This window comes from Benincasa hispida, chromosome 8 (genome assembly GCF_027475165.1).
Source record: "Benincasa hispida cultivar pf3 chromosome 8, pf3_genome.v1.1, whole genome shotgun sequence".
Lineage (NCBI taxonomy): Eukaryota > Viridiplantae > Streptophyta > Magnoliopsida > Cucurbitales > Cucurbitaceae > Benincasa > Benincasa hispida.
Genome location: NC_143485.1, coordinates 59,183,230 through 59,194,584, shown reverse-complemented (window position 1 = coordinate 59,194,584; position 11,355 = coordinate 59,183,230). Strand labels below are relative to the sequence as shown.

At 37.5% G+C, this 11,355-nt stretch overlaps 1 protein-coding gene across 1 annotated transcript in view; it reads right to left on the bottom strand.

Moving 5' to 3' along the window:
• Nucleotides 1–563: 563 nt before the first annotated feature.
• Nucleotides 564–11,355, bottom strand: part of LOC120083082 (extra-large guanine nucleotide-binding protein 3-like) — a 30,746-nt gene continuing 19,954 nt past the window's right edge. The window contains exons 6-8 of the mRNA XM_039038621.2: nucleotides 2,196–2,440; nucleotides 1,511–1,680; nucleotides 564–1,424 (exon numbers count right to left, since the gene is read on the bottom strand). Coding sequence (XP_038894549.1) covers nucleotides 839–1,424; nucleotides 1,511–1,680; nucleotides 2,196–2,440 — 1,001 coding nt within the window. The 3' untranslated portion in view covers nucleotides 564–838. The remainder of the gene's footprint in view (nucleotides 1,425–1,510; nucleotides 1,681–2,195; nucleotides 2,441–11,355) is intronic.

Here is an 11,355-nt window from a genome sequence, read left to right as displayed (position 1 = left end):
AGGAGAAAAAGACATGTGTAACTTCACTTGTCCATGACATCAGAGAAGATTACTTGGTATTTTTTCAAAGCCATGTCATTTTCCATTTTGGCCTTTAAAATGGGTTGGCTTTGCAATTAATTGGCTTAAGCATCGTTATTCGGACCATTCTGGGGCCATGATTTCTGTGTCCGCTCACTTTTTTGACATTGTATTTGATACCCCTTTTGCGGAAGTTCGAGCCACCCTTGAAAGTCTTCAATTGGCTAAAATAGTCAATTGCTGTCAAATTGGTATTGAATCCGACTGTTTGAATGAATTCATTTGTTAAAAGGAAAATTCTGCTCTGTCAGCGAGATCTCATATTAGTCCGTAGCAATCTGGGACATCTGGAGCTCATTTGAAGTTATTTCGTTTTCTCATATCCCCGAGACTGTAATTTCAATTTAATTATTTAAACCTTAAAGTTAAGTCTATCATTCAGCATGGATATGATGATAAAGATAAAAATGAAATAAAGGAGATAACAATAACCCTAGCAGCTGAAGCTTGACTTGGTTTCTCATAATTTAGTACCTGGTACATAATCAATCAATAAGAGCTTGCTTTTTATTGCTTAATTTAAACAAGGTACGCTTGCTATACAGACAACAAATCATCCCAAAATCCACCCAAAAAAAAAAAACCTGCCGTATCAAAGACATTCCCATTTTTCCTCAATCTATAAACCATGATATTCATTTAGAATTCAAACCAAAAGTGAAAATTGGAAAACCCTATCATAAAGTTTTCAATTGAGAACTAAACCAATTCCACTGCTCGTTCCACCTTGCAGAAGAACCACAACTGCCCAGCTGTCTCAAGTAACTGGATTCATGCCTGGTGAGGAACTTATTTCAGTGCTATAAAATGATTCGTCTCCAATGATATTGTACATATTATCGTCTTTCTCTTCTTCCCATTTGAGAACCTCTCGAATATATCTAAATGCATCATCCACTGAAGCACGTTCTCGAGCTCGTGTGTGCCAAACAAACAACTTTTGGCCACTAATGGAGAAATATAGCTCCTTGAATTTCACTGCAATGTAATAGTATGCTTGTTGTGCCAATGTCTGATTATTGTTGTGTGGTTTTACAGGGCAGAAGTCCTGGAACCACTCACAAGTCGACAATGGAACCTGATTTATCTTTTCCTCAAACGCATCATACTTGTTTAACAGCAGCAGGAAAGGAGTATTCCCAAAACAAGGATGCCTCACCAAATGCTCAAACAAGTTTCTACTAGCCAGCATTTTATTCTGCAGAGGACCATTACTATGGCACCACATCTGGTCATAGTCACTCAAGGAAACACAAAATATCATGGCCCTCACGTCTTCAAACATATCTAACCATTTGCAACCATCAACCAGTCCTTTGGAATTTATTTGAATTAGTTGATATCTGTGGCAAGAAAAAAGAAACATAAATGTGAGAAAAAGAAAAATGAGTGAAGAAAAGAACACCAGGGGAAAAAGAAACTTTTTTACTTCGTTAATGGAGGGGGCAGTTCTAGATTTTCACCATATAATTCAGACATGGGGCTCCTATCATCAAAATAGAACTCCATAAAAGCGAGGCCATTGCTTTGACCGACTCCTTCAGCATACAAAATATCCTTATCAGAAGGCTCGTATTCATTGCTTGATATCTCTATCACCTGCAGAAACATCCATTGAAGATAATGAATTGGATACCCACAAATTATAATTATATACTTTTGAAGGTTGGGGGAGGGTGGAAATAAAGTTCGAGAGTCACCTTTAGACAATACTCATTGTGATAAACCACAATTCACATAATCCAATAAACTATGGTGATAACAACAAAGCAAGGAATGTGAGAATTTCCATCCTCCACCAAGAGCAGTTTATAGAATTCGATAGTAGAAAGTAGTCGACTATTATTGATTATAGAACAAGGATTTCTTGTAATTTAATGCAGAAATCTAGTATCCTGCACTTGACGTAATACAATCTCATTACTTTTGCCTGTATTTAAAGATTTGTTCACTGTGTGTCAAGCAATTAGTTTTATGGTGGTTATCGTGAATATTACAAGGATACAGAGCAGTTTTCCATCCTGTTTTCTCCCTTCAGAATGGGGAAAAGAACTGTCAAGGTGTTGGTGCATAATTGAAAAGTTACAATATAATTTTTGAAAAAAGATGCATACCCGATCAAGAAAATATTTTGTAACATCAGGAAGGCTGTGCAATTCATCTCTTCTCCTGTATGTTTCCTGAAGTGCAGAATCTTTCCACATTTCATCCACAATTGGAGCATATTCACGAGTGGCAGCAGGAAAGAAAGCATCCAAGTCACCAGTAGCCATAATATTCAATAACCAATCAGAAAAGTGCTTAAATCTCTGGTTGATTGAATATATACATTGCTTACTTTCTGTTACTCCTGTTTCAGCTGCATATATTACACAAATCAGTCAACACATAACGTACTCACCAAAGATTGGCTGGTTAATTTCTATATTGCTTCCCGTTTCTACCCTCAAGTCTCTACCATATAAATTTCAGAATGTTCTTAAGGTGCTCTGCAGCTAAAATTAAAATGGTAAAGGCCAGAACCCCAAAATTCACAAATCAACAGTATCATTTCTCAACTTCAATATTGAATCAACAGAGGGGCTGATTGGAATTCATATTGTTCTTAATGAGAAACTAAACTTTCATTAGATATTTTTTTTTAAAGAAAAGGAGGCTGATAACTGGCAGAAATGTCAGTTATTATAAGCCTTTTATTTAGAATTATGAGGGCTAATAAGTAGGAAATGCGGTGATAATACTTAGAATTTGTGAAGAATTGAGTTTTGCGTCGATTAGCACCTAAATCCTCACTGACCCCAATATTATGCATTACTCCGTGCCAAAGTGTCTATTTTTGTAGCTATCGCAGGAATCAAACACATGCGTTAGAAATAAGCAATCGCAGACAAACGCATGCACTGAAGCTAGGTGACCACAAAGACAAACGCATGCGCTGAAAACCGAGCTATCGCATAGACGAATGCATGCGGTGATCGCATGCGTCCATCGCATGGAAGTTGCGGTGATCGAATGCGTCCATCGCATGGAAGTTGCGGTGATCGAACGAATGCGGTAATCAATTGGAAATTGCGGCCACGGTGTGACAACCATAATAGAAGGATGATCGCAAGATGGGTAGAATGCGTTGATACTTTAGCTGAATCAAGCTCGGATTCATACCTTGGGAGTATCAACAAGATAAGACAATGTGACATTGCCCATACCGCGACAAAGGCAGCAGTGAGACATAACGCAATCATGATAGCTATCGGCGTTTAAACCCTATAAATAGCCCCTTCGACCTTCATTTCAAAGCATCCGAACTTCTGCCTCAAGGCAAAGGTTTGCGATCACAGATAAAAGCTTGAGCAAGATTTTCAGTGAGAATTCTTCACCTCCACAAACCAGACCGAGTGACGACCGGAGCTTTCACCGAAGATAGAGCTCGAGAGAGACATCTCCACCATTCATCCATGGCACCACCGGCAGCCTTGACGCAGAGTCCATTTCTCTTCTAACCTCTGTATTGTATTACATTTTAGCTTAAGATATTAAGACATTATGTAATCAATGCATCTCTTGATTCCTTCAATGCCATCTTCTTCATCATCTTTATCTTTATCAACATTTACCTTCATCGTTTATTTATCAAAGGTGATCGCATATTTAATCGTGTAGCCTAGAGATAGGACGCATGTAGCAACCTACCGAGAGGTGTGCATTGTGCGAGTATAGTGAATTAATCCTCTTTGCTTGGTGAAAGGCTGTAGCAACACTTGTCTATGGGTTGTTGCATTGCTTGTCTATAAGTTAAATAGTCGCGTCTAACTGCCTGAGAAGGTAAGAGATGGAACGTACTAAAGCAAAGTATGCATTGTTCCTAGAGATAGGTACAATCTTATGTTCGACGCAACCATGCACTATAGAGATATAGTCATGCGGCTGATCACCGAGAGGTGTGCGATGCATTAGTGTGACGAGCTGGGATTACTCGAGCGATTTAAGATAATAAATATTACTATGCGTTGATGGTTGTTGTGTATCTACCTATTCTCATCGCAAGTCTTCTATTGCTCAATCTGTTTAGATAGGAGTAGGAGTAGTGTGTAAATCAATTAAACTTCTTTTTATTTTTATTCTTCGCCTCAAATGCATTGCTTCACAAGCATTATTGAGTGACAAGTCCCTGTGTTCGACCTTGGATTCCCCGAGAAACTTGCGTTTGCGTTATACATGGCGCGAGCGTAAGAAAACTTGTGATAGGAATGCGTGGTCATTGCATACTAGATTAATGCATTTTCATTCCAACGCATGACCTCTGACGCATGGGCGTAAACGCACAGCTTAAGCCATGTCTAACGTATGATTGCGTGTGCAACCCCATCCCTAATTTTCCTCCAACAGGGGCTATACCCCACTACACCCAAAAACGAAAAAACAAACAAACAGAAAAGATGGCAAGCAATGGTTGGCTATTAAGATTGTGTGTGTGCGCATGTGTCTAAATATATATAATGGAAAATTTTGAAAAGATTCAAAAAAGTCTGCTTCAGGACTTAATAGGATTATATCTTCATCTTCCATAACTTGCTTTAAATAAAAAAAGATCAACTGGATTGAGAAAATCACTCACAAATAAAGTGTCATAAACTATATTTGGAGTGTCTAAAACTTCAATGTCAACAAAATGAAGATAAATATTTCCTATGATTTTATTCTTAATTTCAATTGTTGCTGGCATTAAACCACAAACATTATGTTGGACTTGAATTTGAGCCATCGAGCAAAAGATCATATTGAAAGTATCAGCTGCTATGCTAACAAGACTACAAAAATATGCCCCAATAGCTTGAAAATTCTCACAACACCAATAGTCCGTTAGGCTTTCCATAAGCAAGACATACCAAAGAAGGGGCAAGAAAGAATTTCACATGGTTATTTTTCAGAGTGGGCGCACGTTGTACATTGTGAGGGAGCTTTTTGGCTGTAGAGTTATATGGGGTTTATCCTTGCCTTATGTTTCTTTTATGCTTTTCATTAGTACTGTTTGGTTTCTGAATTTGGAGAGAACCAACTCTCTCAAATAGCTGGGGGATATTGTCTTTCAAAAAAAAGATGGCTCTCCCTTCTCTCCTCTCTCCTCTCTCCCCTTTCCTTTCCCTTCTCACTGCCAACCTCGGTAGTTCTCCAACCAACTAATCAGATGCTCGGAGAGACGGCTCGACATCTTCACCCCCTCCCCCAAACTTTTACCATTGAGACATCTATTGGCATCAAGATCACTGAAGCTTCTAGGGAGAAATCCTTCACTGAGAATCCCTCACATGGCTCCACAACACTTTTTCTTCGTTGGTTGAAGCACCATTGAACCAAAATTCTTCATTAAGTCTAGACTAATGGAGTATGATCTATGGGTGGAAAAAATATCTAACCGGAAGGCCCTTTTTGCCAAGATAGTCAAGCTTGGTGTAAATAGAGGGTTAAATAAAATTATCTTACCAGGAGGCAACAACAAAGTTGGGTGGAATAGTTTCCTCCCTCTTCTCAGTGCACCAACCAAACACAGTCCAACAACAAACAGAAACCCAGCTATGTATCATCAGCTACCTCCAACAAAGAAGCTCTCCATGTTCTGCCAAAGACTAGTGATCAGCCAAAAATCCCCATCAGACAACAACAAAGACTAGTGATCAGCCAAAAATCCCCATCAGCAACAACCTTCTTCACAATCAGATTCGAATGAACTTGCAGCTTTCTACCCAGAAAAATCCATCATCATCTATCGAAAAAACTTACACGAAAATTGGCATAAATACTTAGCGCTTTACAAAAGGGTCGGATTTTGGCTCCATTAGCCCACTACAACCCAACAAGGCCATCTTGGCAGTCGAAAATAGGGAACAATGGTTAATTTTAAGCAACATATGTGATTGGTATAGGGTTGGATCATTTAAGGTGAAATTTGAGCCTTGGAGCATTAAAGCCTATTACAAGATTCAGATGGTGCCCTCTTATGGAGAATGGATAAAAATAAAAAATCTCCCCATTGATAGATGGTCCCATGAATCCTTCAAATTTTGATGTAGCCTAGGAGATGAAAGAAGAGGAATCTCCAATATAAAATCAAAGTTTTTATTATGAATCGAAAGTTGTCAATATAAGAAGACAATCTCTCTATTTATAGAGAATTGGAAAGCAAACTAATCCTAATCCTAATTAATAAAAGAAACTAATCCTAATATTAATTAGTCAAAGAAACTAATCCTAATCCAAATAAACCAAGGAAACTAATCCTAATTCTAATCAATCATGGAAACTAGAGTTCAATAATACAGCAAAGATTAGAGCGGCGGCGACTAGAGTTCAATAATACAAAACCCTAGAGCTCTAATACCATGTTAAATTTGTACATTATTGAATAATTCAGAGCAATTCAGAGTACATAATCAACCTTCTACTAGATGAATAAATAGACACCAATAAACCAATAAAGGAAAATACATAAATGGAAAAATACCAAAAAAAATAATAATGGAAAATAAAATAATTAGGAATAAACCCTAATTTCCTTTTAACAATACTATTGGGAATTTGAATGTTTGTGACATTAGAAGTAAAGAAAGCAAAAGATTTGGACAGTTTTGAGTGTGACACATGATTTAACATGGGATATTTGGCACATGAGCGTTTCCCTTTCCGTAAGGCTATAGAAATGTCAAGATCTGAGATGGAAGTTTCACCTATTGGATTTTCTGATCTTGGTTCCGACTCTTGACAGATCCGGGGAGTGACAATTTCAGGTTCTTGATGGCTTATCCTTCTCTCATATGCTTGCCCAAAGAGTTTCATTGACTCCAAGCGTGATCTGTTTTCAGAATAATGATGCTGTTTTTTTTTTTTTAGAAAAATTTTGAGTATGCACATTTTCTAAGTCAAATTCGAGAGTTTTGGATGGAGTATCTTTACAATTTATTTGTGACTCAGGACTTACTCCTAGATTCTGACTTCCATGTTTTAAATTCGAATTTATATCTTATACTACCTCAACGAAATCATCTTTTCCACAACTAAGGAATTCTAGAGTATTCTTTCCTGAAGAACTATTAGGAGTTTTGGCAATAACTTCTAGATCTTGTGGTGGTATGGGTGGTAAACTTAGTATTTCTATGGATTCTAGATTATTCTGAGTGTTTTCATTTCCAAATTTGATTTTGTGTATTCTCCCCCTGAATCTGAATTGGAAAAAAAATGTTGTTTTTCAAAAAGTTGTACATCCATAGAAACAAAAAATTTCCTAGTTGTAGGATCATAACATTTGTATCCTTTTTGGTTTGGAGCAATACCTACAAAAACTCATTTTCTTGCTTTTGGATCTAATTTACTAGTACCCTTATCAGCATTTTTAATAAAAATTGTGCATCCAAATATTTTTAGATCCATTGAATTTATTAATTTTGGTTTTTGGAAACTCTTTTTTGGAGAACTTGAATCGGAGTTTTAAAAATTAAAACTCTAGATGGTATTTTATTAACCAAATATGTGGAGTGTAACACAGCTTCACCTCAAAGATATTTAGGTATATTCATAAAAATATGAGAGTTCTAGCTACTTCTAACAAGTGTCTATTTTTCCTTTCAGCCCTACCATTATGTTGTGGTGTATCATTGCAAGAACTCTATTGGATTATCCCGTTCTCCATAAAAAACTTCCAAGAACTTGAGCAAAATATTCTCTACCGTTATCACTACGAAGAATTTGAATTTTAGTATTAAACTAAGTGTAAACCATATGGTAAAACTGTTTGAAAATGCTCTCTACCTCCAATTTCCCCTTTAGCAAATAAACCCAACAAACTCTAGTATGGTTATCTATGAAAGTTATAAACCATCTTTTATCATGACATGTTCTAACTCGTGAAGGGCCCCATATATCAGAGTGAATTAATGTAAATGGCCTAGATGCTTGATATGGATGTGGAGTATATGAGCTTCAATGATGTTTTGCACATGCACAAATTTCGCATTGGAAAAGTGACGGTTCTTTATTACGAAATAAGTTTGGAAACAATCTTTTTAAATAAAAGAAATTTGGATGACCTAGTCTAAAGCCATAAATAAATTTCATCATTACTACAAACAAACATTGTTTGGAGGCATGAACTTCTTTGAGCTTCTTTATTTGAGTTGGACTCCTCATCCAGAAAATAGAGACCACCACTTTCCCTAGCACTGCCAATCATCTTCCCCAAGGCTAGGTCCTGAAATTTACAGAGTGAAGATGAAAAATTGGAAGGGCATGCTAGGTCTTTTCTGATTTTTCTTATAGATATAAGACTATAAGTCAACTTGGGAATATGCAAGACATTAGATAAGACCAAAGACAATGATATTGAAATGTTACCAACACCAGCTATGGTAGAATAAGAACCATCGGCCATTCTCACGTTTTTATTTCCTGCACAAGGTTTATAAGAAGAAAAAAAGGCTAGACGAACTAGTCATATGATCAGTGTCTCTGAATCTATCATCCAGGTAAGATTTTGTTGTTGAGAGAAGGAAGACACGTAATGTAATTTACCATTTTGTGCAAACGAAAGTGATGGAGAAGTGTTAGGATTGAATAATTTTAGGATTTGTTCTACTTGTTCTGAAGTGAACTGAGATGCAGTTGATTTGACCTGATGTTCTTGTGAATTTTCAACCATAGTATGGAGAGTACGTTCGGCCTTTGGTTTCCATCCTGGAGGCTCAGTGTTTTTAAATGCCCAAGGCGCCTTAAGGTGCAATGGCCCTCTGGAGCCTAGGCGCAAGACGCATGAAAAAGCGCGGGCTTTTTTTTTGTGAGGCACACTATATATAAAAATATTACATTAAAAAGAGAGTATAATTGAAGTTGAAATATGGAAAAAAAGGGACCCAAAATACAAGAAATTTTGCATTTAGGTTTGGTAAACTTGATCCTTTTAGTTAATAAAGAAGGAAAATCCCTAATTATTACTATTTTTTAAAAATAATTGAAAAGCCCCAAGGCACAAGGCTTTGATCCTTGGGGCTTCACAAAAAACATGTGCCTAAGGCGTGCCTTATTTTGTGAGCCTCGCTTTTCCAAGGCGAGGCGCCAGACCTGCGCCTTAGGCCTCGGCGCGCGCCCGAGTGGGCTTTTTAAAACACTGTGGAGGCTTGCCATGTATTTTCCAACAAGTCTCACGAGTATGCCAAAACTTCTTGCTAAAAGGATCTCCTTGCCTAACTCCTCTAGTAGCTTTAATTCTTCCTCTTGGTCTTCCATTTATGAAAGTGGAGAACTTTTGATTGAAGATGCATCCCATTATCCAAGAAATCCATTTAATATCAAAGTTTTTTCCATGAAGCACCTTCTCGAGGAAGTCCCAATCCACTCTATCAAATTCTTTTTCTAAGTCCAGCTTTAGAATCCATCCTTTTTTCCTTTTAGATCTATAGCCTTCTACAGCTTCATTGGCTATGAGAATAGGGTCAAGAATTTGCCTCTCCTCTATGAACGCACTTTAAGTTGGAGCTACAGTGCTTGGCATGATCCCTTTGAGTCTTTCAGCTAGCAGTTTTGCAATTATTTTATACACAAGGGCCTAAAGTCTTTTACCAAAACCGTATCTTCCTTCTTTTGAATGAGACATATGAAATTCTCTTTAACACGAGTTTAACTTTCCGTCGCAGTAAAATTCGTCGAACAGCCTAGAGAAGTTATCCTCTAGTTGATTCCAAAATTTAAGAACAAATTCTGGTGTAAAGCCATCCAGACCAGGGGCCTTGTTCCTTTCCAACTCATTCACTGCCTCTCTGATTTCTGTAAGGGTGAATCTTGCCACAAGCTGCTCATTTTGGTTTCTTGTTACTCTTGGCCATTCAAGGTTGTATGGTATTGATCGAATCCCTTCACATTTGGAATAAAGAGAGGAATAAAACCCCAAAATAAGATCTTCAATTTCTCGGTAGGATCTAGTTGGGATTCCATGGTCATTGATCAATTCTGCTATCGAAGTTGGAAATAATTTTATATCTGAAATTCTTGGAACTCCCCCTCCCCCATCCCTCCTAGCCTCCTTCCTCGCTTCTTCTGAAACTTCTCCGGCCATTTAGGTTTGCCAATCCCTTAAGCCACTTTTAGTTGTAAGCTGAATAGGCATAGGAGCTATGAAGGTGAAAAGTTGTACTATTAGGGATCATTTTTTCTGTATGTGGCAAGTTGGCAATGGCTTCTTTGTGGAGGATTTGAAAAGAGGCCAGAAAGTATTCTTCTCAATGACAATGCAAAGTGGCTCGACTTCAGCTTGAAAAGGTTATTAAGCAGTCCGACTTTTGAGTTCTTTTAACTTAAAGAAAGAGTAGATCAAAGCGTAATCTGTCTTTCAAAGTTTCGTATCAATGACAGGTGGTTTGTGGAGTGTGCGGTCTGGCCTTCAACAGGTGGAAGGAAGAACATTCACATTCCTTATGGAGATGGCAACTCTGGCTGGCAAGAGTTTAAAGAAATGGTTAGTTTCAATATCAATAGACCCCTAGCCTCCACTGATCAATCTGAAAAGTTGGGTAATCGAAATCTTGCTGCATCAACTGCTGTTTTGGACAAAAAAAAGTTCTTATGCAGCAGTACTTAAACAAGGTGTTTCAAATTTTAAGCATCCCCAAGTTAGTCCTTCATCCTTCTGGGTAAAAATGGAATCTGAAATGTTGAACCTGAATTTGAACTCCTTATTTGTGGTCTCTAGACTGTTTGCTCACCATTCATGGTCCGTTGTGAAGACTGCCTTGGAGGAGCATCTCCAATCTAGAGTGGTAATCAACCCGTTCATGGCTGATAAAGCTCTATTGAAACTTGATTTGAATCAAACCTCTGGTATTAATATTGGAAGTGCACACTGTACCTTGGTGCATTGGTGGTGATTTCAATAGTATACATAGAAGTTGTAGAAGGGTTTATCAAGGCAGAAGACGAAAAATACTCCTCAAGAGATTTCTAACTTCCAACCATGAATAATGTGCCATCAAGTGAGTCACAAGCAAACAAGAATCAAAATTGATGTCCATCTCTGTTTCTTTCCTTATCCAGTAAGAAGACTGAACAAAAGTATCTTTTTTACCCTCGATACAATCTGAAATTTTCAAAATACGAGGTTTAGACGCCAACCGAAGAACCTCAGCATAAGACTTTGACAAAAGAGAATATGACTTCTTATTGACACTTGGATCAAAGACGACTTCAACAACTATTTTCCAAGAGACTAATTGAGTAGAACCTAAAGGAGTACATAAA